The 27,954-nt window shown below is 57.8% G+C and overlaps 2 protein-coding genes across 2 annotated transcripts in view; one reads left to right on the top strand and one right to left on the bottom strand.

Moving 5' to 3' along the window:
• The first annotated feature begins 1,684 nt into the window (after window positions 1-1,684).
• Window positions 1,685-8,110, top strand: LOC144949656 (uncharacterized). The gene is made up of 2 exons (XM_078879642.1): window positions 1,685-3,086; window positions 7,864-8,110. The coding sequence occupies exons 1-2, from the start codon at window positions 1,815-1,817 to the stop codon at window positions 7,873-7,875; spliced, it is 1,284 nt and encodes a 427-aa protein (XP_078735768.1). The 5' UTR covers window positions 1,685-1,814; the 3' UTR covers window positions 7,876-8,110.
• Window positions 8,111-17,240: 9,130 nt separating this feature from the next.
• Window positions 17,241-27,954, bottom strand: part of LOC144949655 (uncharacterized) — a 34,238-nt gene continuing 23,524 nt past the window's right edge. Inside the window, exons 6-8 of the mRNA XM_078879641.1 lie at window positions 26,057-27,747; window positions 19,483-19,569; window positions 17,241-18,161 (exon numbers count right to left, since the gene is read on the bottom strand). Of these exons, the coding sequence (XP_078735767.1) occupies window positions 19,489-19,569; window positions 26,057-27,747 (1,772 nt within the window). The 3' untranslated portion in view covers window positions 17,241-18,161; window positions 19,483-19,488. The remainder of the gene's footprint in view (window positions 18,162-19,482; window positions 19,570-26,056; window positions 27,748-27,954) is intronic.

The following is a 27,954-nucleotide window of genomic DNA, read 5'->3' as shown; positions in this document are numbered from 1 at the left end:
TCCCCACTCCCGCTGCCGCAAACCGACTTTTTAAATTTATTTCATTTGTGGGAATTAAATGCCAAAAAACAAACCGGATAGGGCCTTAAAACTGTGGCAGAGACCATCAACTCGAAGCACCTGAGAAGGCGGCTTGCCACAATTCGAATCCACAAGCCTCAGCAGGCGCCACGCTCAGCGCCCCTGACCTCGCAAGGTCACCCGGCCGCTACTTCTGGCGTCATCACATTCCGACCGAGGACCTGGGGTTTCATTACAGATCGGCAGCCGAGAAAGCCAGAATCGAAGTCATGCTCTCGGCGGTGGCTGGCAACAAGTTGTCTCTGACACAGTCGTTCTTAGGTTTTTTTCGGTAAAGTCACGTAGAAAGTAAAATAAAATAAAAACAAAAATCACGACGTTTCGGAGGCAACGTCACAGTCGTTCTGAAGCCCTCCGCTGGGTCACCCGAAGCCACCCCAGGTCCACTGTTTTTAAGGGCCCCCCCCCCCCCTTTGGTCTTCTTGCCACCTTCGACTCACTTCTGGAGCCATGCAATAGGGCGCAAGTCCAATTCCGTCACGGAAACAATCCTTCTCGGCTCACCAGAACTCCTTGCCGTTTTCAAACGAGAGAAAAAAAAAATCGTCCCGTGGCTGGCGCGTTCCTGGAACAGAAACGCAATCGGTTAAAAATAATTCTGCGTAGGCGGTGGCCTTTTGGAGTCAGAGACATTGAGCCGGCACTGCCCAGAACCTTGGGATCGAATCCGGATGTGGGCAGCCCAACCACATGCAACTAAACCCTGCTTCTTCTTGGTTATTTCGGTATAGTCACGTAGAAGGGAAATAATAAAATAAAATAAATAAAACATAATAAAATACAATTCTCACGACGTTTCGGCCACAACGCAAGCAGCCGTCCTCAGGTGAAGAACAGGTCTGGCAGACGCTGTCTTTCCGACAGACCTGTTCTTCACCTGAGGACGGCTACTTGCGTTGTGGCCGAAACGTCCTGAGAATTGTATTTTATTATGTTTTATTTTTATTATTTTATTATTTCCCTTCTACGTGACTTTACCGAAAGAACCAAGAAGATGAATCCCTGCAGTCACGAAAGCTTTAAATCGAAATTTAAACCCTGCTTGTCAAGTGCGGCGAATGAATGGTCTCAGCCCGGTCACCAATGACTGAAGCAGAGACCCATAGATTTACACAGAGACCCATCGACTGACTTGAAGATGCACAGATTCACATTGAATGAGTTGTGTTTAACCAGGGTTCTCAAGTGTCACCAATGACTTAAGCAGAGACCCATCGATTTACACAGAGGACCCATTCGATTTACACAGAGACCCATCGATTTTCTTGAAGATCCCCAGATTCACAATGAATGAGTTGTGTTTAACCAGGGTTCTAAAGTGTAGCGAATGAATGGTCTCGGCCCGGTCACCAATGACTTACACAGAGACCCATCGATTTACACAGAGACCCATAGATTGACTTGAAGATCCCCAGATTCACAATGAATGAGTTGTGTTTAACCAGGGTTCTCAAGTGTCACCAATGACTTAAGCAGATACCCATCGATTTACATAAGAGACCCAAATACTTGTGTAGAGGTGTCAGGGGAAGGATTCCCACCAATAGATGGGTTAGGGGGAGGGGTGATCGAGGTGATATAAGGAGAGAACGGGCGGGAAAGGGGGGCCTTTGGCGGGAACGGGATTGGGACGGGTGGCGACAGGTGTGAATGGAAGGAAAGGAATAAAGGACGAGACCCCTGCAATCTCGTGTCGGCTCCTCTCTACATTTGGTGGCAGCGGTGGGATCCTAATGGCTACAAAGAAGAATCCTCGCGGGAGGGAGCCGAGGGAGGAGGAAGCAGGGGCCGGGGATCCTTCACATCCTGGGCAACAAGGGGGCCTGCTGTCAGAAGCAGCAGAAGGGGGCCCGGATCGCCTGGAGGATCGCATGGAGGACCGCATGGCCCGCGTGGAGAGGGCGCTCCAGGAGCTCTTGCAGAGGCTCCCTATGGGGGGCCCGCCGGCACCGGGACCCCCACCCCCACGCGTACTACGGGAGGAGAGGCCACGGGAACCGGACGCCGACCAGCCGGCCGGGCAGGAGCCGCAACCAACCTCGTCACGCCAGCCGCCGCCGCTCCCGCCAAAACCCCCAGGGCTAAACACCCAACACGGAGAGCAGGTGGCCGGACGGCCGCGTCGGCTGGGGCCCGTCGACAAGTTTGTGGCTGAGGAAGAAGATTGGGAGGAGTTTGTCCGCCGATTCGAGGCTGCCTTCCACGCTCTCGAGTGGACAGACGAAGAGGCCCTACGAGCGCTGCCATCTGTTCTGGGCAAAGAAGCACTCTCCTCTTACACCTCCCTTCCCTCGCACAGCAAGTCCACGCTACAGGCGGCCTACGAGGCTTTGGGGGAGATCTATTGCCCGGCGGAAGGAGCCTTTAAACGGTTCCAGGATCGCCAGCGAGGGGCTAAAGAATCCCCTTTAGCCTACAGGGGGGCGCTGCTCGTGTTGGCGAGGAGAGCTTTCCCTCGCCTGGCTGAAGAAGCGCTCGAGGACCTCGTGGTCGAGCACCTCATCGCCTACGCTTGCCGCGCCGGCGTTGTAATGCCCGTAGTGACGCCGGAAGAACGCACCTCGCTGTGGGCTGCCCGGACCATCCAAGCCCACGAGCAGGTCATGGGCCGGGCGCCACCCGTGGGCCCGGTGGCTGGCGCGGCGGGGGGGAACAGCCGAGCCGTTGCCGCGGCGCTACTTGGTCCAGCGACACTAACCGCCGAACCTGCACCGTCACCACAGGCTGCCGGTGGGGCATCTGGGGACGGACCGCCGACGTCTGAGACGGAGCCATCGCTGCGGGAGGTGTACGCGGCGATCCGGGGACTGGCGGAGCAGAGGGACCAGCCGCCGCGTCGCTGGCAGCCGCCTCTACAACATCGCGCCGAGCCCCCCCGACGCAACGCCCCGTGGGTCTGCCACCGTTGTGGTCGCGAGGGGCATGTGGCGAGGGGGTGCCGCACGGAGCCGGAGGCCGCCAACGTCACCTGGAACCTGCCGGGGCCGAACGCCGACAGGAGCCAGGCGAGTGACGCCGTCCCACCCGGCCTCTCGGGCGGGCCGGGTAATTACAATTCCGACGCCGCGAACTCACCGGGAGTCTCCTCGGGGTGGGCGCCGGTGGTGTCGTTTCCCGGTCCCCGCTGTTCTGGTCGGGGGAAGGTGATAGCGCCGGGGCCTGTGGTCGCATCGCGACCCGGAGTGGCGTCGCGAACGGACGTGACGTTGCGTCCGGAAGTGACGTCGCGGTCGGAAGTGGTGTCGCGGATCGCGCCGGGAATTGCGCCGGGGCCGTGGACCGCGCCTGGAATCGCGCCGGGGCCAGGGACCGCGTCGGGGATCGCGCCGAGGCCGGGGACCGCGCCGGGAGTCACGCCGACGCCGGGAGGGACGTCGCGGACGGAGGTGACGTCGCGGGCGGAGGTGACGTCGCGGGCGGAAGTGACGTCGCGGCCGGCAGCGACGTCGATGCCGGGCGTGACGTCGCGCGCGGGCGGGGTTTCGCGGGCGGGCGTGACGTCGCGGGTGGGCGTGGTTTCGCGGGCGGGCGGGGTTTCGCGGGCGGGCGTGACGTCGCGGGTGGGCGTGGTTTCGCGGGCGGGCGTGGGTTCGCGGGCGGGCGTGACGTCACCGGCGGGCGTGACGTCGCCGGCGGGCGTGACGTCACCAGTTACCTGCAACGCCGGCGAGTTGCCAGGGGCAACGGCCCGGGGGCGGAGGCAGCCCACACGATTGACATTGCGCCCTGGAGCAATTCCACGACCCGCCTCACCACCGCTTTGCGACAGAGCGAGACGGAACCAGGGGGACCACGCCCCCGTGACAAAGGAAAGGGAGGGGCTCACGGGAAGGCCCACCCCCCAGTCCCCACCGCCCCCTACAATGGGGGGGCCCCCCCACACCACAAGGGGGGCCCATCCTACGTCACCTAGGGGGGGCAATTTGCACTACATAGAGAGCCCAGCCCGCAACCCAGGGGTAAGCCCACACTATGTAACAAGGGCGCGTTCACCCTGCTGTGACGCACTCCAAAGGGAGGAACCCCATCTTCAGTCCATCCACACCCATCCCCCATCATTTCACCATGCACCACAGGATAACGAGACGCCGCCTGGTCAGTGGCCGGACTCAGCCACACAATGGAGGAAGCTGGCAAGGCGGGTGGTAGCGGCCACATCAGGAACCTCGGTCCTGGTCGGTGAAATCGCGGGAGTGTCGGCACGTATCTTGGTCGATACGGGAGCATCAGCCACGATCATCTCGAGCACCATGCATGAGATGCTGCCGGATAAAATCCGACCTTTAGTCCCCGTCAAGACAACGTTCATTGCAGCAAATGGAGGCAGCATGGGCTTCCTGGGCCAGGTTGAAGCCCCGATACAGATTGGGCAGCTTTCGGTAGCAGGACCCATCCTTGTCTCCGCAACGTTGCCCGTACCCTGCCTGTTGGGGACGGACTTTCTGAGGCGGATGCCAATGGAAATCGATCTGGCCAATGGGCGGGTGGAAGTCCAGGGAACGCATCTCCATTTCCTAAAGGCGGAGGGGGCCAGCCGGGGTGTACCCTACGTGCAGGCTCTGGTCAGTAAGTCTGTCTCCATTCCCCCGGCAGCCCAGATGCTGGTTCCGCTGCAATATCGGTCCCCCCTCGTGACAGCCCGACCAGACTCACCCATCCTGGTGTCTCCGGCGTCAGCGGCCATGGATCGTCATGCGCTGGTGGGGGCCGAAACTATTGTACAGAGGAACCAGCATCTGTTCATTCAGGTGCTGAACACCTCCGATAGAACAGCGACGGTGCAGGAGGGAACAGTTCTGGCCCACGTTAGTCCCTTGTCACTAGGAGCCCCAGGGACAGAGCCCGAGCTTGTAGGCAGCATCAGCCAGTCCGAGGACAGAGGGGCCAAATCGTGGATGGACCAGCTGGCGGGGCCTGAGCCGGGATTGCCGCCCGACCAGAAACAGCAGCTGCACTCGTTATTGCAGGAGTTCTCGGACGTGTTCAGCCGGGGACCGTTCGACCTAGGGCGCACAAATCTGTCACAGCACCACATCAACACGGGAGATGCCGCACCCCTGCGCCAAAACACATATAGAATGAGCCCAATGGAAAAAGGGCACATTCAACAAGCGGTGCAGGAGATGCTGCGGGCCGACATAATTTCTCCATCCTCGAGTCCCTGGGGGGCACCGGTGGTCCTAGTCAAGAAGTCAGATGGGTCACTGAGATTCTGTGTGGACTTCCGACGCCTCAATGCCGTCACGCTGGCCGACGCATATCCCCTACCACGTATCGACGACTCATTGGATGCACTGGCGGGAGCAAAATTTTTCAGTACGCTGGATTTGTTGTCCGGGTTCTGGCAGGTCCCACTAGACGCGGACTCCCGGCCTAAAACAGCATTCCGGACACCACAGGGCCTGTTCGAGTTCAACTGCCTGCCTATGGGCCTCCAGACGGCGCCGGCAACGTTCCAACGCATAATGGAGTTGGCCTTGGCAGGCCTCCAATGGGAAACGTGCCTCATCTACCTGGACGACGTCATTGTTTTCAGCCGATCATTCGAGGAACACATTGACCGATTGCGTCAGGTGTTCCTGCGGTTCCGGAACGCGAACTTGAAGCTCAAGCCGTCGAAGTGCCACCTTATGCAGTCGTCGGTACGCTACTTGGGCCACGTCGTCAGTGAGTCGGGAGTGGCTACAGACCCGGAAAAGACGGCCTGCGTGAGGGCCTGGGCTGTTCCCACAACGGTTCCGGAGGTACGCCGGTTTGTGGGTTTCGTTTCTTACTACCGCCGGTTTGTGCCCAACTTCGCAACCATTGCCAAGCCCTTGCACGTGTTGACGGCGAAGAACCAGAGGTTTTATTGGGGCCCTCTGGAGGAAGAGGCATTCCAGCAGCTGCGCTCACGTCTGACAGATGCACCACCATTGGCCTTTCCGGATTTTGGCCTCCCCTTTATCCTGGACACGGACGCCAGCGATGTGGGCATCGGCAGTGTTTTGTCGCAAGTCCAGCAGGGTCGGGAGGTGGTTATCGCCTATGGTAGTCGCGTGCTTTCATCAGCGGAGCAGCGCTACTGCGTCACACGTAGGGAACTCCTGGCAGTCGTTCACTTTGTGCAGCAATTCCGACCCTACCTGTATGGTCGCAAATTTACGGTCCGCACTGACCACGCGGCCTTGCAGTATTCGCTCCGCATCGACCAGCCTTCGGGCCAGCTGGCCAGATGGATAGAACGCCTGCAGGAGTACAGGTACCAAGTAGTGCATCGCAAAGGGACCAGACATGCCAACGCAGACGCATTGTCCCGACTGGTGCCCCAGGGCCCTTGTGCATGCACCACAGGCGGGGCACGCTGCAAGGAGGCGAGGCCGGAGGGGACGGTCATCGCTCCCGTACGCACGGCGGAGGGCGCACGGGGTGAGGTCCAGCTGACCGACCACGACCTGGGGCTGACCTTGGACGATTGGAGACGGCTACAGCTGGAGGAAGCCCCACTGCGAACACTACGCGCCTCAGCAGAGGCAGGGGGGGAGGAGTACATCGTATGGGAGGATCTCCTCATGCGATGGGACCCGACAGGGCGCCGGCGATGCCTGGTAGTTCCGGAGTCGCTGCGTCAACAATTGGTTATGGACGTACACGGCCGCCAGCTGCTGCATCTGGCAGGGCGGAAGACACTGCACACATTACAGGGTCGGTACTTTTGGCCAGGTATGACCGCTGACGTGCATCGATGGGTCGCTACCTGCGTCGAATGTGCGCGGCGAAAGCCGCCACCCCGGGTAAGCCGGGCGCCCCTACAGCCCATCACGGTGACCAGGGTCAACGAATTGGTTGCGTTGGACATCTTGGGACCGCTGCCGGTCACGCCACGGGGAAATAAATACCTGTTGGTCGGAGTCGAGTACTGCACGAGGTGGCCGATGGCGTGGGCCCTCCCGGACCAAACGGCACAGACCATCGCCGATGCCTTCGTGGGAGGCTATGTCCTTGATAAGGGGGCACCGGAGCGGTTGCTCACGGATCAGGGCAGGAATTTCTCCTCACAGCTATTGAAGGACGTCTGCTCTATCCTGGGCACTAAAAAGGTCCGAACATCTCCATATCATCCCCAGACCGATGGGATGGTAGAGCGGCTTAACCGCACCATAGCGGCCATGCTGTCCCAAGTGGTGGACGAAAACCATTCCGACTGGGACCTCCACATTCCATCGGTCTTAGCGGCGTACAGGGTGGCCCCACACGCGGCGACGGGGTTCTCGCCGTTTTTCCTGATGTACGGACGGGATCCCGTTCCGCCTATTGAGGTGCAGCTGACGGACATTCCGGCAAGAGCCGACGCATGGCCGAAGGCACTAAAGACCTCCCTCATTTATTTGAGAGAGGCCCGCCAAGCAGCCGAGGCCGCATCGGCCGCGAGCCAAGAGAGTAATGTACGGATACGGGAGAGGACAGTGACAGCCAAGCCCTTTAAAGTCGGGGACCAGGCATGGCTACACTGTCCTCAGGTGCCGGTTGGCCTCTCACCAAAGCTGCACCGACCCTGGAAAGGGCCGGTCGAGGTCATCAAAGCACTCCGACCGCAGTGCGTCCAGGTCCAACTGGGTAAGCGACGATGGTTTGTACACCCCACCCGCCTTAAGCCATACATCTCTCCACCGTCATCTTCACCAACATCACCACCAACATCACTGCCAACATCATCATCATCCCTACCCAGGCCAAGGTCGCCGACCACCACGCGCCGACCGGCAGGGGGTTCGGTGCCCTGTGTTCCCTTGTCACCTACAGCACCCCATGTGAGGCCTGACGGAGCGGCGGCACGAGCGGGGGCCGGAGAGACAGCGGCGCCAGGCAAGGCGACACCGGCACCACCGAACCAGGGACCGCGACGAGAGGGCCTTCGAAGGAGGGGGCCGCCACGGTCATCTGCTGCCTGTGGATGTCCGGGCTGTTACGGGATGCTGGCTGGAGACCTGGGCAGGCCGCGCAATTGATTTGTTGTGTTATATTGCATTGTATGGTTGTGGGGGGGGGTAAGGGCTGTCGTCACTGTCAGTGGTGGGAGGCATGGGGAGACTTAAATGGCCCATGGGGGAGGCAGAACCGAGGACGGTTATTTTTTCTCCGGGGGGGGGGGGGTGATGTAGAGGTGTCAGGGGAAGGATTCCCACCAATAGATGGGTTAGGGGGAGGGGTGATCGAGGTGATATAAGGAGAGAACGGGCGGGAAAGGGGGGCCTTTGGCGGGAACGGGATTGGGACGGGTGGCGACAGGTGTGAATGGAAGGAAAGGAATAAAGGACGAGACCCCTGCAATCTCGTGTCGGCTCCTCTCTACACTTGCATAGAGACCCATAGACTCACGTAGAAACAATTTTGAATGATCGTGGCTGATGATGATGATATCATTTGTGAAGCTCCTTCGAAGGCACCACAGGCGTCCGTAGGCCGTGGGTTCAACTCCTGTTCAGTTGCCAACTGAAGGCGAGGCACACCATCAGCGATGGCACTGCAATTGTGTAATGTGAGGATATATCCGGCTCACTGACGTATCACAACTCGTCATGATGATTGGCTCTGCCGGTCCTGGTCCATAGCCAATGGGGGGAAGCCTAGGGGCGTGGCCCTGACGTAATGGAAAGGTGACAGCTGTAAGTAGAGGATTGGTTCTGCTGGCTTTGGCCACAGCCAATGGGGAGATGAGTCAGGGGCGTGGTCCCGGGAGCCTACGAGGGAGTCTGGAAGATTCCATAGAGGCTAACCAAGATTGGTGGAAACGTACCACGTGACCTGGGTATTAAATAGGGGTGGAGACGAACAACACGTGGTCAGAACTGGAACGAACGGAGGAGGAGGCCACGCGCGTGCGGGGCTCCAAGTTGCCACGTGGCTGCGCGTCTCTCTCTATCCCTCTCACACTGCCAGTCAGCAGCGAGAAGGAGAGCTGTAATGAAAAGTGAATAAAAGACCAGATTCCAGAAGTCGCCTCAACGACCTTTATTACAATTGTAAGAGGCGTGGACGATCCCTCCGCACCGCGCTGTTGCGTTCTCGGTGCAGGTGGGAACTTAAACAAACAAGACTCTCTCCAGGATCAGCTCTGGGAGCGTCTGAGCTATAAGCTCAGAGACAAGGAAGAAGATCACACAAAGACAAAGAACCCCCATATAGCCTTAACAGACTGTAGGGGCAAGTGCTGTTAGCGAGCACACACACACACACCACACACGTACATAAATTCCATTCCTAAACCTTAGGACGGTCTTAAAAATACGTGAGCCCAGAACGGCAATGACCTGGTCAATCCCCCCCTCCCCGCCTGTTCTGATGAGTCCGCTTTGCACGACATTGTCGATGCACTTGGCAATGGCGTTCAGAAGGTCAGGATGTTGCAGCGTGTGATGTGAGGGACGATGTGGATGTAAACGATAGTTTATTGAAATAAAAAGAACCCCCCCTCCCTACCTCTTGCAGTAGTAATGGTGCGACTGTGGTCATCCAGGCCAGACCGGAGAACAACAACTACCGACGCAATGGCCCCGCCGATGCACAAATACGAAGGAGACATCGTAGCGACGAACACTCCCGCCGACTGCTCCTGACTCGGTGATGTGGGCTTGACCGACCACCTGAATGTGAAGTTGTAATTGATTCTAGATTTGAAGCTTTCGTGACTGCAAGGATTCATATTCTTAGGTTTTTTTCCGGTAAAGTCACGCAGGTGAAACATTAAAATTAATAAAAGTAAAATAAAAATCACGACGTTTCGGAGGCAACACAAGCTTCCGTTATTTTTATTTTACTTTTATTAATTGTTATTATTTACTTACGTGACTTTACCGAAAAAAAACCTAAGAATTAGTTGTAATTGGTTGCTCCGCAGCTACACCAGCAGCCGTACGACGACAACGAGAAGGGTTTGCAAGCCAGTTAGTGTGGGGCCTGTAGCATATCTTATAAAGGGGGCCTCAATAAATACATAAAAACACATAAATATTAAAACACACTTTTTTAACTTGCATAGTAAAGTAATTGTATTTTTTCATTTTCTATACAGCCAGATAATACGACAAATCGCTAACCTTAAACACCCAGCCGTTCGTCAAAATTGAAGGCGGTATAGTACTATAGTAATAGAGCAAGTGTAGAATCGCTGAACCGGGATCGAGAGCTTGAAAGCATTTAGCGCGGGGCCCTTGAAAGTGTGGGGCCCGTAGCTACTACACGTGTAGTAGCTTGTCTCTGAGCTTATATTATACACGTGTGTAGCTACATATATGTAGCTACTACATATATGTAGCTACTACATATATGTTGTAGCTACTGTTGCTACTGGGATAATGCGGCACTGGTTACAGGTGGAGGAGTGCCCAGAGACTGAAGGTTCCGGCACCACTCGCAACACGTCCGTCAATAACTCCGCGCGTGCTTTGTGCGTGTAACCTTCACAGGAAACGTCTAATAAAATCAGTATTATTATAGTAGTAGTAGGCGACGTGGTGCTTGGTCCTCGTTCGTTGCACACAAATAGAGAGGCCAGTCGAGAATGGATCAGAAGAGCCGGAGAATGCGCTTTGTGCCTGATGAGAATCGATTAGTAACAAACAAAAAATGTTTCCCCGTCACCGGTTTTTATATCGGCATGCGAACAAGCAGCTCCATTGCGGGCAACCTTCATCCTTTAACAACAAAATAAACAAGTATAACCCGTAAAAACAAAGTTTTTCACTATAAATCCTTTATATGCGTGGCGGCTAGAGTCCTCTCGTCCTCTGGCTTGAGATGGCTGCCACCTATGGGTCAGATGATTGCATTGCACCATTAAGCAATGGTAATTAAATATAATATTTTTGTCCTAAAAGTGTAAAATTTTGGAAAAAACATTTTCACGAACGTTAATTGTCACGCACAACGAGTCTGTGTGCAAAATGTCAGCTCGATTGGATCACGGGAAGTGGGTTAAAAACGACCGAAAGATTTGCACAGTCGTAAGCAAGCAAGCGAACTTAATATAAAGGATTTAAAAACCCACTCACGGCAGGTGGCTCAGCAACCAGAGAGCAAACGTCTCTCAGTCGGTAGGTTGCGAGTTCGCATCCTGCTCGGGGCTGGGTGAGTTGACTCGCCCCCGTCAGCATCTTCATCGGCATCAAACCACCGCAAAGTAAATGAATATTTGTCGCCGCATTGCAGCGTTCTTCGTTGCAAGGCCCGCGGCAGTCACTGGTGGTCACTGGTGGCCTTTAGCGAGGCCCCCCGACAGTACATGAACGGTGACAACATCACCATCAACATCACCATCATCATCATCGCCATCATCATCATCACCACTATCATCATCACCATCATCATCACCATCATCACCATCATCATCGCCATCATCATCACCATCATCATCACCACCATCACCATCATCACCACCATCACCACCATCATCACCACCATCATCATCACCATCATCACCACCATCACCACCATCATCACCACCATCATCACCACCATCATCACCACCATCACCACCATCATCACCACCATCATCATCACCATCATCACCATCATCACCACCATCATCATCATCGTGCTACTGCTGCTGTCAAACCCACAAGATTATTTCAAATGATGTGTGGCAGGCACCCTCACGCCGATGATGTCTTATCGGCTAAAGTGCAACGCCCCCCCCCCGATCGGTGGGGGGGAGGGGGGGATGAAGGTGGGGGGGAGGGGGAGGGATGAAGGTGGGGGGGAGGGGGAGGGATGAAGGTGGGGGGAGGAGGGGGGTGTTGAAGGTGGGGGGGAGGAGGGGTGGGGGGAAGAGTAGGGGGAGGGGACGAGGGGTGGTGGGGGGGGCCGGATTCAAGAAACCTTCCCACCACGTCCACACAATCACCCCGGCTCCAGCAGTCCGCACGAATTAAAAAAAAACGCCAGAGATTGAAAGGTTAAAAACAAGAAGAAGAAGAAAATAAAAACCGAGACAAATTTAAATATCGTATTCGTTTAATTTAATTTTATTTCAACAGTGCATCAAAGTTGCAACAAACCCCCCCCGCCCCCACCCACGCCCCCGTCGTACAGGCATTGTACAAAGTCGCAAGCAAAAATGTAAAAAGCTCGCGATGGCCGCGTCCACTCTGCCGTGGTGATTGTGGCTGGGGGGGGGAGGGGGGGGTCCTTCGTATCGCGCGACGTCCCAACGATTACACCGGAACTCCTCATGAAACTCCCGGAGGGGGTGGGGGGGGGCGCGAAACGTCGGAGGGGGCGAACGAGCTGCCGAACGTTCCGCCGGCTGCTACTCGGACGTGCGCTCAGGTCAACTACCGTTAATTAATTATCCGTCTGTTCAACCGGGTGGAGGTGGCCGTGTGTGGGGTGTTAAACGAATCAATCAGCTCAGCCGCTCCTCACTCGTCCGCGCGACACCTCGCCGACCTCGAGAAGCCACGACCCATCATCACCATCGCCACCATCATCATCACCATCGCCACCATCATCATCATGATCGCCACCATCATCATCATCATCATGATCGCCACCATCATCATCATCATCATGATCGCCACCATCATCATCATGATCACCACCATCATCATCATCATGATCGCCACCATCATCATCATCGCCACCATCATCATCACCATCGCCACCATCATCATCATGATCGCCACCATCATCATCATCGCCACCATCATCGTCATCATCATCGCCACCACCATCATCATCATCATCATCGCCACCACCATCATCATGATCGCCACCATCATCATCATCGCCACCATCATCATCATCATCGCCACCTTCATTATCATCCTCGCCACCATCATCATCATCGCCACCATCATCATCATCACCACCATCATCGCCACCATCATCATCGCCACCATCATCATGATCGCCACCATCATCGCCACCACCATCATCATCATCGCCACCATCATCATCATCATCGCCACCATCATCATCATCATCATCGCCACCATCATTATCATCATCGCCACCACCATCATCATCACCACCATCATCGCCACCATCATCATCGCCACCATCATCATGATCGCCACCATCATCATCATCATCGCCACCATCATCATCATCATCGCCACCATCATCATCATCATCGCCATCATCATCACCACCATCATCATCACCACCATCATCATCGCGCCAACTCCACTCATCCTCGAAGCGGCGGCGGCGGCGGCTTTTGGCTGCGAGCCGTCGAACCAAAAGAACGGCGGTGGTCGCGCTGCTCCCGCGGCCGTCTGGAACGCTCTTTCCCCTCCCGACATTGGGAAGCCGCTGCTGCTGGGAGCTGTGCCATGTTTAAGTCGTCTAGATTAGAGGGGGTCGACAATTAACATAACAAGAGACCTTATTTTGGAATCCCGGTAACAAACACCCCCCACCCCCAAGAAAAACAATCGACATTTAAAGAGCCGCAATGCCGTGTGAACCACGTCACGAAGCAGCCATTAAAGAGCACATTGCCGAGCCCTGATCCACGACTGAAAACTCCTTTCTTTAAGAAACGTTTCTTTTTCTTTCGCGCGGTTTCGTTTGCCGCCCTTCCCCAGCACACGCACCATTGGCGCGGTCGGCCACGTACGGTGCGAAAGAAGTTCGACGCGCGTACCACGCAGCGTCTCGTGCGGTGAGAGGGCCAGGGCAAGAAGAGGCCTGCCAGTCCACGCGACATCTCGAGTGACCCGCACGTGCGCGTGTTTGTTTGTTTGTTTTTTGCATCATTCCTTGTTGTTCGGTTTTATCCGGACCGCCCTCTGCCATGAACCGCGGATAATTATCGAGAGTTGACTCATTGTTGTTGTCGAAACGTGGCGAGTTGTTGTTTAGTTGTTGTTGTTGCTGCTGTTGAAATGCGGACAGCCCGGGCCTTTAAAAACCCCTCACGAATTCCGATTACGGATCCCTCGTTGAGCCAACGATCCCAAACCCACGAACCTTCTTCCCACGTGCCCCCCCCCTCCCATTGTCTCCGCAGCCAATCGCTTGCGAGAGTATTCCCGGTCACGTGGGGTGGGCCGACGACCGACAGCGAACGCCACGCTTATTTGCGGGACATCGGGCTTTCACGAATTTGGAGTGGAAACATTTTGACGAGCGGCAAACCAAAAAAAAAGAGAGCCACATTTCGCACAACCGATCGTTTAAAAACCCCAACCACTCCGCTCCGGACGAAGACCTCCACGTGTCGCGACCACATGATTTTTTTCACCGATCCATACTTCACCGCGCTGGTAAGTGTGGGGCTTTTGTCAAGGATGACGACCCCAGGGAAACCGGTTCAGATCATATTTCGCTCGCCGCTGGTGTGAGCCCGCGGGTCGGGAGTCGAACTCAGGCCACCAAGCTTCATATCGGCCTTGCTGTGCATTTCCACGCGACGATGATGATGATGAGAAAACCGCCGACTTCGTTGAGCTATCATTTGTGATGGACGGGTCGCTTCTGAAAGAGAGCTGCTCAAACTAAACTGGTTTTAATCTTGATTTGAAGCTTTCGTGACTGCAGGAATCCATACTCGTTGGTTATTTCGGTAAAGTCACGTGGGTAGAAATAAAAATATGCAATTTATTTAATTTTTACCTACGTGGTTAGAAATAAAATAAAGCAATTTAATTTTAATTATATTTCTACCTACGTGGGTAGAAATAAAAAAAAAACAATTTTATTTTAATTATATTTGTACCTACGTTGGTAGAAATAAAATAGAACAACTTTTTTTAAAAATTTATTTCTGCTGCTACAGCTGCTGCAACTGGTGCTACTTCTGCTGCTGCTGTAGCTGCAGCTGATGCAGCTGTTGCTGCTGTTGCTACTTGTGCAGCCGTGGACCACGAAAAAGTTGCATTCGATTTGGCTCGCAAAGCCTCGGGACGGCCAGGCCCGGCTAAGAGCAGAAGAAGAGCGACTCCACTCGACATGTTTGACGGGGCTGGCGAAAAAAACGAAGAAAAGCAGTCTCGGTGAGGATTTCCCCGGTTAAATAAATAAATTATGCCGCCGCTGCCGTCGTCGCAGGCAGCTATTGGGAAAACAACCCCACAAATATTCGGTGAATTCGAGGCAAAGTTGAGCCTTTAAGGCTCGCCAAAGTACAACAAATGAGAACATCAAAAGGCGGATGGACATTCGGCTGGCTTGTTAGTTTTTGCACCTTCGCTTATGGCAAAGCTTCCAACGCTGGAGCTAATTCACTTTTTCTTTCTTTTAAAACCCCGACCACCCACCCCCCCAACAATGTTTAGACACAAACCTCAGAAGGCAATCACGTCCAAGAAGAAGAATAAGACGGATTGTCGCAATTTGAGATTCCATTAAGAGCCAAGGAGGAGGAGGCGGAGGAGCGTGGGGAGGCAAAGGGCTGATGACCTCAGCGTCGCCCGCCTCGCGACAATCCCCATGCCCTCGATCCACGCGCAAAACGTCGTCCGACAACGACCCCAGCCACCTACCTACACACGACAACAGCAGCAGCAGCCGTCGCCATCTGCCACCAAGCGGCAGTGACATCGCCACGGCGCCTGTGCCAGGCCAGGTGCACTCCGAGGCCACGTGAAGTGTCGAAGGCTCGCCCCTGACAGAGGGGGTCACGGGACGGAACCCAGCTGGTGCCGTGGGTTGACCGACTGAGATCACTGGCGGTGGCTAGGAGATGTTAACTACCTCGCCTGGTATACAGGAGGGCGTGAGTTCGATCCCGACCCTGTCGCCTGCTGCTGTATATTTGGAATTTGTGTGTCTCTCTCTCTCATCATCATCACGGTGGCTAGGAGATGTTAACTACCTCGCCTGGTATACAGGAGGGTGTGAGTTCGATCTCGACACTGACGCCTACTGCTGTATATTTGGAATTTGTGTGTCTCTCTCTCTCATCATCATCACGGTGGCGAGGAGATGTTAACTACCTCGCCTGGTGTACAGGAGGGCGTGAGTTCGATCCCGACCCTGACGCCTGCTGCTGTATATTTGGAGTTTGCGTGTCTCTCTCTCATCATCATCACGGTGGCTAGGAGATGTTAACTACCTCGTCTGGTATACAGGAGGTCGTGCGTTCGATCCCGACCCTGACGCCTGCTGCTGTATATTTGGAGTTTGCGTGTCTCTCTCTCTCCCTGTGGTCGCGTGGATTTTTCTCCGGGTCATCCGGTTTGTCCCTCCGCATTTAGAACCAACGTCACGCGTTTACAGCATTTGGCTGCTTTAAATGTCCACGCGATAAGCCACTTCGTGGAGCTATCATTTGCGATGCGCCAGGTCACTTCTGAAAAAGAGCGTCATAGCTCAGTGGGGGCTTATCTGGTCAAATAAAAAAAAAGATGCAACACCTCTGCGCCCCCTACCGCGCCAACTCGCTGCATTTTTAGCACCCCCCCCCCCACCCTCCGGCGCTGTGCTCGTTGTTGCGAGCGTCGCTCCTCTGCCCTCCGCTGCTGCTGCTGCTGGGAGTGCGACTGCCTCCGGCTGCCCCGTAGCCCCACGGAGGCCCCTGGCGGCTCTCTGGAGCGGCGCCGCAGCCGGGACGTGACCAGAAACGTGCAACGGCGGCGCCCGGGTCTCTTCCCTGTGGCCGAGGGAAACGCCGGATCGGCCAACCCCCTCGCACGAACGCGGACCGTGGCCGCGAGGCAGCCCACGCCGGGCTGCCACAGCCGCGCCACCGCCGTCACCGCACCGTCACCGCACCGTCACCGCACCGTCACCGCACCGTCACCGCCTGCCGCAGCCATGCAACCACCTTCACCGCACCGTCACCGATACAGCTCCCCGCCTGCCACAGCCGCACCACCACCTTCACCGTCACCGCCTGCCATAGCCGCACCACCACCTTAACCAAATCACTTGCCGAACAATCCGTTTCTTCTCCCCGTGCCGCGGTGCCCGGTTTGCTGCCGCCACCGCCGGCAGCGCGTGGAGATTCGCGAGACGGCGATTCAATTTTTTTGCTTCGTTTGGCTCCAACATCCCCCCGTGTCTTCCCGGCATTGGAAATTATCAAAGGCCGCCACCCACCCACCCTACCCCCCCCTCCACCCCACCCTCCCTCCACCCTACTCCCCCCCACTCACCCTATCCCCCACCCTACCCTCCACCCCCCCCCAGCAGTCCCCCCCCACCACCAATGACCCCCACAAACCCCCCCCCTCCCCGCTAATCGATAAAATAATAAAAATCAGGCATTCAGGTTCATCACATATTTTTTGTTGTGTCACAGAACAATTACAAGCTCAGCCTTCGGCGAAGCGAAATACTGCAACATGCTTGTGTCTGTCTGTCTGCGTGTCTGTCTGCGTGTCTGCTCGCTTGCTTATCTGTCCGCCTGCTTGTCTAAACCCCCCAAAAAAACCAACCCCTTCATCACGAATATCCCCCGCTCGTCCATCCGCTCATCTGCTCCGCCTGTGTCTCGTCTGCCCATCCGTCCGCTCCTCTCATCTCTCTGCCCGTCCACCTGCTCGTCCCTCCGTCCGTCCGTCCGTCTGTCCGCGCGACGCTGCAACGTTCGCCCAACGGGTGCGCAACGTTTACGGCGCACAGCTGCGCGTGTGACACGACCGCCTGCGCGCGCCCGTGTCCGTCCGTCTGTTCATCTGTCTGTTCATCTCCCCGTTCGTCTGTTCATCTCCCCGTCCGTCTGTCCGTCTGCTTGTCTATCCGCGAGACCCGCGCGGTCTCGTCGGGCTCGCGTTCCGCATGCCGGGCCGGGCAACGGCGTGGGGGTCGAAGGTCGCGCGGCGCCATCGTCAAAAAGGCGCCCCCCCCCCCCCCCTCGTGCCAAATGGAAGAGTTCTGATTTTGTTTACTTCGGTGCAGAGTCTCTGGTGGCGAGTGACCCCAATTGGCCGTCACCCGCCACTTCCAGCCCCCCCATCCGCCACCCACCGCCCACCGCTCTCAGACCGGTGGTCGTGGCGTTTTCAATTCCTTCGTTTCATCTTCAAAGCAACGGCAGCTCGTGACGACGACGACGACAACAACAACAACAAAATCTTCTCGCCCCCCTTCCGTGCGTCGGATCACCCCCCCACCCTCCCTCCTCCCCTGCCGTGCCGTCTCCCGTGACCTCTCTGTGAAGCGTCACGGAATGGGGACAAGAGACAGACGGAGGGGGGGGGGACAATGTGTGAAAGAACGGATCTGTCTCTACATGTCTGTCCGTCGTGCTGTAGAGTATTGTTATTGGGTGAGTGTGGGATTGAGTGGAGTTTGTGATTGAGTGGAGTTTGTATAGTCTCCCCCTGCTTCTGCAGGGATGAGTGTGAGAGTGTGCGAGCGTGAGTGTGTGAGTGTGTGACTGAGCGGAGTTTGTAAATTCTCTCCCCGCTTCTGCGTGGGTCTACGTCTGGGTTCCCCCGTTTCCCGCCCGTAGCTAAACACGCTCACTCGCAACGTAGCCGGCGTTGGCCAAACATCCCCAATGCTGAAACATTTACCTTGCAAACCACTCAGCAGCAGCATCAGCAGCAGCAGCATCAGCAGCAGCATCATCATCACTGCCCACCTCTGTGAATCTACCGCCGGGCAGTGTCTGCGAAACTCAGCGGTGCCTTCCTCCGACAGCGCGAATGCCGCGCATACTACGTCATCATCACGACCGGACATCGGTGAAAAAGAGCTTCACGGCTCATCGGATTCCCCCCAGTATGAATAAATATAGAGTCTTAATTATGATGACGTCCCACGATTTGCTCAAGAGTGCTGAGAGGGCGAGGGGGGGGCTTTCAGTTGGGTTGCAAACCTAAAAATCGCCGCGTAAGAGCCGTGCTGCACTACTGGGCCGACGGTGATAACGATGCGGTGGTGACGATGTTAAGATGTCGTTATTTTCAGTAGCCTCGATAGTATGCAGATGAAGGAGGCGGGCAGCAGCAGCAGAAGTAGCAGCAGCTGCAGCAGGAGCTGCAGAAGCAGCGGCAGCAGCAGCAGAAGTAGCAGCAGTTGCAGTAGCAGCTGCAGAAGCAGTGTCAGCAGCGGCAGCAGCAGCAGGAGCAGCAGAAGTAGCAACAGCAGCAACAGCTGCAGTAGCTGCAGCAACAGCAGCAGCGGCAGCACAAGTAGCAACAGCAGCAACAGCTGCATCAGCTGCAGCTACAGCAGCAGCAGAAGTAGCACCAGTTGCAGCAGCTGTAGCAGCAACAGCTGCAGCAGCTGCAGCAACAGCATTAGCGGCGGCAGCAGCAGCGGTAGCAGAAGTAGCAGCAGCTGCAGAAGCAGCGGGCAGCAGAAGTAGCAACAGCAGCAACAGTAGCAGCAGCTGCAGCAACAGCAGCAGCGGCGGCAGCAGCAGCGGCGGCAGCAGAAGTAGCAACAGTTGCAGCAGCAGCAACAGCAGCTGCAGCAACAGCATTAGCGGCGGCAGCGGCAGCAGCAGCAGTGGCAGCAGCTCACCGCTCTTCAGCTGAAGACGTGAGCGAAGAGAACGGAGAGGCCGATGAAGAGTAGCACCAGCATGGACGTCAGGACGGCCTTCTGCTCCTGAAGTGCAAGGGAGACACGCGGAGGCAGAGACAAGGGGACGGACACGCGGGGACACGCAGAGGCACAGACACGCGGAGGCGGACAGAGACACAGAGACACGGAGGCAGACAGAGACACAGAGACACACGATGTTGCACGGAGACAGACGCGCAGAGGCACAGACACGCGGAGGCGGAGAGAGACACAGACACACGGAGGCAGAGAGAGACACACGATGTTGCACGGAGACAGACACGCAGAGACACATGTTGACACAGAAACGTGGAGATACAGACACATGTTGACACAGACACGCGGAGACACACGGAGGCAGACAGAGACACAGACACACGGAAGCGGACAGAGACACAGAGACACACGGAGACACGGAGACACACGGAGACACAGAGAGACACACGGACACATGGGGGAGACACACACAGACGCGCGAAGCCACGGAGACACAGAACACACACGGAGACACACGGAGACACAGAGAGACGCACGGACACATGGGGGAGACACACACAGACGCGCGAAGCCACGGAGACACAGAACACACACGGAGACACACGGAGACACAGAGAGACGCACGGACACATGGGGGAGACACACACAGACGGGCATTAACGCTGCACAACACAACTTGCAATCACACCGCACCCATGACGCAGCGTCTCGGAGCGCGGCGTCCACAGCACTAGGGGACCTCCTGCTGGAAGCTAAACCTATGCGGCACGAGCAGAACGGGGGCGCTGCGGTTGCGAGATGTTAACTACCTCGCTCGGTATACGGGAGGTCGTGGGTTCGATCCCGACCCTGACGCCTGCTGCTGTATATTTGGCATCTGCGTGTCTCTCTCTCCCCGTGGTTGTTTTCCGGCGTCCTTCGTTTTGCTCCCCCTCTGCATTTAGAGCCAACATCGCGTGTTGGAGAGTATTCGGGCCGCTGGGAATTTCCACGCGATGGTAAGCCACCTCGGTGGAGCTGCAAATTGCCCTTAGCCAGGCCGCTTCTGAAAAATAAGCGAGTAACGCGAAATCCAAATGTACAGCAGCAGGCGTCAGGGTCGGGATCGAACCCACGAACCTCCCGCATACCAGGCGTGGTAGTTAACATCTCCTAGCCACCGTGACGATGATGAGAGAGAGAGACACGCCAACTCCAAATGTACAGCAGCAGGCGTCAAGGTCTGGATCGAACCCACGACCTCCCGCATACCAGGCGAGGGAGTTAACATCTCCTAGCTACCGTGATGATGATGATGAGAGAGAGACACGCCAACTCCAAATGTACATCAGGCGTCAAGGTCGGGATCGAACCCACGACCTCCTGCACACCAGGCGAGGGAGTTAACATCTCCTCGCCACCGTGATGATGATGATGAGAGAGAGACACGCAAACTCCAAATATACAGCAGCAGGTGTCAGGGTCGGGATCGAACCCACGACCTCCTGTACACCAGGCGAGGTAGTTAACCGCGGCGCCCTATTGTCCACCCCCAGCCCCCACCCAACGTCATTTCAAGCGCCACGCTGGGAGGTCGCATCCAACCGACGACTTCCGGATTGCGAGTCCAGCAGCGTGCCAACTGCTCGCAGGACTGTGGGGCCAGCAGAAGCAGCAGCGGCAGCAGCGGCGGCCCCTTCGATACGGCACCATGTGTTGGTGGTCCGTGTGAAACTCGAGGAGTGAATGGGCATTGGTTGAGAGAAGGGTTTCGAGAATTTGCTGAAGCAACGCGACCGGGAGGGGAGACAGCTGGGGAGGCGGCGTTAATAAAAAAGAATGAAAAAAAAAAACAACCCGGCGAGAAACGGCGGCAACAACACCGCCGCCGACTACGACGACGGCGACGATGGCGACGACGGGACACGCGGAATGTGCCCGTCGCGGATCGAACGTCTGGGAACGAACATCTCGGCAATATTACGGAGAGCGGGAGGGAGCGGGCCAAGGGAAGGGGAGGAGGGAAGCGACTCATGAACCAACTCGACAACCCACCCAGCCACTCGCGATTCACACACTCGCCCACCCACTCGATAACCCACCTACCCACTCGCCATTCACACACTCGCCCACCCACTCACTAACCCAACCACCTACTATTCACACACTCGCCCACCCACTCGCCATTCACACACTCGCCCACCCACTCACTAACCCACCCACCCGCTATTCACACACTCGCCCACCCACTCACTAATCCACCCACCTGCTATTCACACACTCGCCCACCCACTCACTAACCCACCCACCTACTATTCACACACTCGCCCACCCACTCACTAACCCACCCACCTACTATTCACACACTCGCCCACCCACTCGCTAACCCACCCACCCACTCGCAACTCACACACGCGCCCACCCACTCGCTAACCCACCCACACACTCACTATTCACACACTCGCTATTCACTCACTAACCCACCCACCTGCTATTCACACACTCGCCCACCCACTCGCTAACCCACCCACCCACTCGCAATTCACACACGCGCCCACCCACTCGCTAACCCACCCACCCACCCACCCACTCGCTATTCACACACTCGCCCACCCACTCGCCCACCCACCCACTCGCTATTCACACACTCGCCCACCCACTCGTTCGCACAACCACCTCTTCACTCGCCTGAAAAGACTGTTGGGGCAAGTGCTGTTAGTGAGCACCTATGAAGGCCGGCACGGCACACACGAGGGGGTGTGGGTGGACACCACCACGCCCGGCCGCCTTTGTCTCCCCAGTGGCGACGTTTACACTCCGCACCAGATACTCGGCCTAAGGGAGGCCCAGGACCGGTTCAGATAATTGCTATCACTGGTGTTGGCCGCGAGCGGGAATCGAACTCGGGTCGCCAGGTACGTAGCGCAGTGCGCCAACCACTACACTCACCTACTCACTCACCCTTTCATGCAACTACCAAACTGCGTAGTCACCCACTAAGCAAATTACTCACCTCACTAAGCTACCGACTCACACCTACCTCTTCACTTACGAACCCACTCACTCCCCCGCCGACTCATCCACTCACACACACACACCTACTCACTCATCTACTCACATACAAACACACCTACTCACTCATCTACTCACTCATCTACTCACGCACCTAAATAGTTACTCACCCACCCACCCACCTATTCACTAACCCACTCATTTACTCACCCATCCATTCACCTACCGATTCTACTCAGTCGCCCACTCACCCACAGATTTACTGGCGATGAGATAGTAAAACCGGACCTTGGAGGCATACAGGAGGTCGTGGGTTTGATCCGACCCTGGCGCCTGCTGCTGTATATTTGCAGTTTGCACGTCTCTTTCACCCCGTGGTAGCATTTAGAGTAACTGAGTTCTATAAATTTCCACGTGATGTTGATAAGCCGCTTCTCGTTGGGCTATCATTTGCGGCCGGGTCTCTTCTGAAAAAGAGCTCTGTAGCTCAGTGGGCCTTCCCCGGTTAAAATAAGAATAGTTTTTTTTTAGTTCATACTGCGGGGCGATTGAACCGTAAACACCGTGCACCGCCTGACTTGCAGTGGACGTGAAAGATCTGAAAAGCAGTCGGGCTACGAGCTCGTGTGCCGGGCGTCACGGTCCGGATTTGAAAAAAAAAACATTTCACCGCAAAATGACCGAATTTGGCAACAACAAAAACCACATCAGCACCGGCATCCCCCCCCCACCACCCCCCTCACTGCGGACGTTTGGCAACGGCGGCAACATCGCAACCCCCCCCCCCTCTTGCTCTGCAACCACCGCCGACTGTGCCCGTCCGCGAAGAAGCGCAACGGCGCCGCGGCTCGTGACGACCTTTTTTGCGTTGTGGGAATTTCCGGCGATGGCCTTTGACCTCTCGTCGACCTCCTGACCCTGCGTATTTTTCTGGTGGCGACGGCCTTTGACCTCTCGTCGACCTCCTGACCCTGCGTATTTTTCCGCTGGCGACGGCATTTGACCTCTCGTCGACCTCCTGACCCTGCGTATTTTTCCGCTGGCGACGGCCTTTGACCTCTCGTCGACCTCTTGACCCTGCGTATTTTTCCGCTGGCCACGGCCTTGACCTTTCGTCGACCTCCTGACCCTGCGGATTTTTTCGTTGGCCATGGCCTTAAACTCTCATCGATCTCCCGGTGACCTCCTGACCTTGAGTGTTTTCCACTCGTTTCGTCGTTTTTTTCCCATTCTCGCCACCTATCTACTCTCTCTCGCTCTCTCTCTCCGTCTCTTGCTATCTCTCTCTCTGCACCCCCCCCCTACACATCTCTCTCTCCGCCCCCCCCCACACATCTCTCTCTCGCTCACTTGCTCCTCCCCCCTCGCCCGCCGCCACCGCAAGCGGCAGTTCTCCCACATTCGCAAGGATCCATAAATAAGCGGAAATTTGACCTCCACATTTAAAGTGGCGCTCCGAGATCTTGTGCACGCGTAAGCACTCGCGACCAAAATAAAACGACTGCCGAGAGAAGTGGACGAGCGTGAGCGAGCGTGTGTGAGCGTGTGTGTAAATAGGTGCTCGCTAACTGCACTTACCCCAAGGGGCTGTCAAGGCTATATGGGGGGGATCTTTGTCTTTGTGTACATGGTTTGTGGGGAACGGCGGCGCAGTGGTTAGCGCTCTCCGCTACGAACTCGGCGGCCCGAGTTCGATTCCCGCTCACGGCCACCAACACCGGTGGCGATTATCTGAACAGGTTCTGGGCTTCCCCTGGGTCGACTCAGCCTCAAATGAGTACCTTGTGCGCTGTGTAAACGTCGCCACTGGGGAGACAAAGGCGGCCGGGCGTGGTGTCGTCCACTCACGACCCTCGTGTGTGCCGTGCCGGCCTTCATTGGTGCTGCTCGCTAACCGCACTTGCCCCAAAAGTCTGTTGAGGCTATACGGGGGATCTTTGTGTATGTCAGGCAGTCAGTCTTTCTTATTTAACCAGGAGATGACGCCACCCCGTGGAGGGACACGCAGCAACATGGCCTCTTTTGCAAGGGCGACCCGGGTTACACGGTTGCGGGCGTGTGCGTGTGTGAGTACACGCATGTGCGTGCGTGAGTACACGCGTGTGCGTGCGTGAGTACACGCGTGTGCGTGCGTGAGTACATGCGTGTGCGTGTGCATGTGGCGCAGTGTGCTAACAACAGCAGTGGGGAGATAAAGGCGGCCGGGCGTGGTTGCTGGCCACCCTTACCCCCTGGTGTGCTGTGCCGGCCTTCACAGGTGCTCGCTAATTGCACTTGCCCCAACAGTCTGTTAAGGCTATACGGGGGGGGGGGGGGGGAATATTTGTCTTTGTTTTTTTGGTAGTGGCGGCGGTGTTGGTAGCAGGCGGTGCCCCTCGTTCCAACTGCCGCGCCGGGCGATCGAATCGAGCGTGGCGAGTCCCCCGTGCGGCAAAGCTCGCGGTGCCACGGACCGTTGGGGATTCGCGGCACCGTCGCGGTGTGGCCGGGGTGCCCGTTTACCGACCGGCGCACGCCGGTGCCAGACGAAAAGCGCCGAGTCGGCGGCGGCGGCGGCGCGACCGCCGACACGTAAAACCCTGCTGGCTTCAGCGATTATTTTTTTTTTTACAAACATTAACATTAATATCCTCCCCTCTCGCTCTCTCCACCTCTCTCCACATCTTTAGCGGTGGTCGGATCGGCGGCAGGTCACGCCGTGGGCGTTGCGCCACGACCCGCCCCGTGAACCCCCCCCCCCCACCGCCACCACCCCCCCCACCAAAACCTCCTTCGCCACGATCGCAAGTCGATGGACACACGCGCGCCCGACCGCAAACGGGCAGCACTGTTGTCGAAGTCGTCACGGGTGCGTCTCTTGAATCGAGAAAGGCTGTTGTCGTAAGCGCTTGGCAGGAGAGAGTTTAGGTGATTGGGGGGGGGGCTGATGTCATTTTTTGGGACACTGAACTTTGACCTTTTGTCGTCGTCATCCCTCTCTCAAAATGAGCTCAAGCCTCCCGCGAGTCGCACGCCACTTTCTGCTGTGGCCGCCCCCACTCTGAACGCCTCTCCCCTCTCATCTATAGAACTGTGTCTGAACCAGCTCAAGGCTCCCGTACATCACGTGGCGTCTGTTGTGGCCACCCCCAACTCCGAACCCCTCTCCCCGCCCGCTGTGAAAACAGACGCCGCTCCTCCGCGCAGCAGCAGCAGCAGCGTGGAGGCTCTGACACAGAAGCCTCCTCCCTCTCTCTCTCCTTGCTCTGTGCTCCCGTTTCTCCGTTACTTTTCCACGACCACCACAGCCACCGCCACCACCACCGCCGCCACCGCCACCACCACCGCCACCACCACCGCCACCACCGCCGCCACCATCACCACCGCCACCGCCACCACCACCGCCACCACCGCCACCACCGCCGCCACCGCCGCCACCACCGCCGCCACCACCGCCACCACCGCCGCCACCACCGCCACCACCACCGCCACCACCGCCACCACCACCGCCACCACCGCCACCACCACCGCCACCACCACCGCCACCGCCACCACCACCACTCACCGGTGTCCTGTCTCGCACGCGGATGACCTCCTCGATGACCTCCACTTTCGGTTTTGCCGCCTTGGACATCGACGGCCTCTTCCTCCGCCGGGGCCCCTCCTTGCCCTCCTCCCGCTCCGTCTCCTCCTCCTCCTCCTCGGCGGCGGCGAGGCCACGCGGCGACGCCCCGCGGGGCCTCGCCGCCGGCGACTCCGGCCGCGGTTTCGATTCCCGCGATCGTGCCGGCGGCGACTCCGGCTCCGGGTCTTGCCGAGCGGGCGGCCGGGGCGACGCCTCGGGGGACTCCTCGGCTCCGCGCCGCGGAGGCCCCGAATGGACCGGACGTGCCGGTTCCGGGAACGTGAACCGGAACTGCGGCTCGTCGTCAAACTCCCGCTCCGATGCGATGCCCCCCGCCGCGTCCCCTCCGTCGCCACTCGTCTGCCCCCGGCGCTCCCTTCTCAGTCGCCCGGCGTCCTGCTTCTCCTCCTCTCCTTCCTCCTCCTCCGCCTCTTCCAGGACTTCCCAATCCTCCTCCTCCTCCGCCTCCTCCTCCTCCGCCTCTGCCCCATGCTCTCCTGACGCCACGCGCTTCTTTCCTCCGGGCACTCGTCCGTCGTCAAAACCGGCTTCAGTGTCACGCTCCTCCTCCAGCTCCTCCTGCAGCTCTTTCTTCTTCTTCTTCTTGTCCCTCGTTTGAACCTCCGCTGCCACCGTCGCGTCCTCCGTCTGCCGCAGCAGCAGCAGCTCCACCTCCTCGTCCTCCTCGTCCCTCTCCTCCTCCTCCTCCTCCTCCTTCGGCACGTCGCCGCGATCGAAGAACGCCTTCTCGGCCGGCGACAGCGTCGGCGTCGCGGGCACGAAGTCGAAGGCGCCGTCGCTGATGATGGACACGCGCGTGTTCACCGGGTAGTCGTGGTAGTACGAGATGTAGTCCGCCGACTCGTGCTGCTGCTGCTCCTGCTGCTGATACTGCCGCTGCGGCTGCTCGCCACATTCCTCCTCCTCGTCCTCCTCCTCCGCTGCTGGATAGTTCCCGTCCCTCTCGGTCCTCCGCGCCGCGGCCGCCCCGGTGGCCGCCGCCGCCGCCGCCCCCCCCGCCACCGGCTCCAGCGGCCGCATCTGCAGCTCGTAGCTGCTCGAGTGGCGGCTCCCGCTCGCCGGGTTAGGGGTCGCGACCCCCGCCGCCGTAGAGGTCACGCCGCCGTCGCCCGGCGGCGGCGGCGGCGGCGTGACCTCTACGCCGATGTCACCGCCGGCGCGCCGCTTCCGCTCGTCCGCCGGCGCCTCCGCGGCGCCGCGGCGGTCCGCCCGATCGGCGCCGACTCCCGTCTCCCCGTTGTTCCTCGCCGCTCCACGGCCGCGTTGGCCGTCGCCCGCGGCGCCCAACGCCGCAGCCGCCACAGCCGGCAGCGGCGCGGCCGCGGCGCCGCAGTGCCGCAGCTCGGGGCTGGACTGCGTGACGAACGGCGCCGGGTTCCCCCCGCGGAGCTGCAGCCCGCCGCCGCCGCCGCCGGCGGGGCCGGGGCTGGGCGGAGGGCTGGAGGAGCGCGGGGTGGAGCGGGCCGTGCCGCCACCGCCACCGCCACCACCACCGTCGCCGCCGTGGTAGAGCTCGGGGCTGTAGCGGTCGATGGGCTCGTCGGAGCCGCGGTACTTGTGCTCCTCGCCTGCGGCCTCGCGCGCCGACTTCTGCCGCTGGTACTCGAGGCCTGGGGGGTGGGGTGACGGGGAGACGGGGGTTGTTGTTGTTGTTCCGCTTGTTTACCCACGCGAGCCTCGCCGAGTCTAGAGGGTTGTTGGTCTTTGACAGGAGGATGCTGCCAGGGTTTTCGCAGGAGAGGGCGATGCTACCGCTGGGTGTGTGCGCGAGTGACATGCCAATCGAGCACTTTGTTCTCGATGTGAGTCTACGGGTC

Source organism: Lampetra fluviatilis, chromosome 54, assembly GCF_964198595.1.
Source record: "Lampetra fluviatilis chromosome 54, kcLamFluv1.1, whole genome shotgun sequence".
NCBI classification, from domain to species: domain Eukaryota; kingdom Metazoa; phylum Chordata; class Hyperoartia; order Petromyzontiformes; family Petromyzontidae; genus Lampetra; species Lampetra fluviatilis.
The sequence above is the reverse complement of the archived record's forward strand: the minus strand, read 5'-3'. Positions and strand labels throughout refer to the sequence as shown.

Coding starts and splice junctions, on each gene's coding strand:
- LOC144949656 (XM_078879642.1), top strand. CDS start 1,815: ATGGCTACAAAGAAGAATCCTCGCGGGAGGGAGCCGAGGGAGGAGGAA.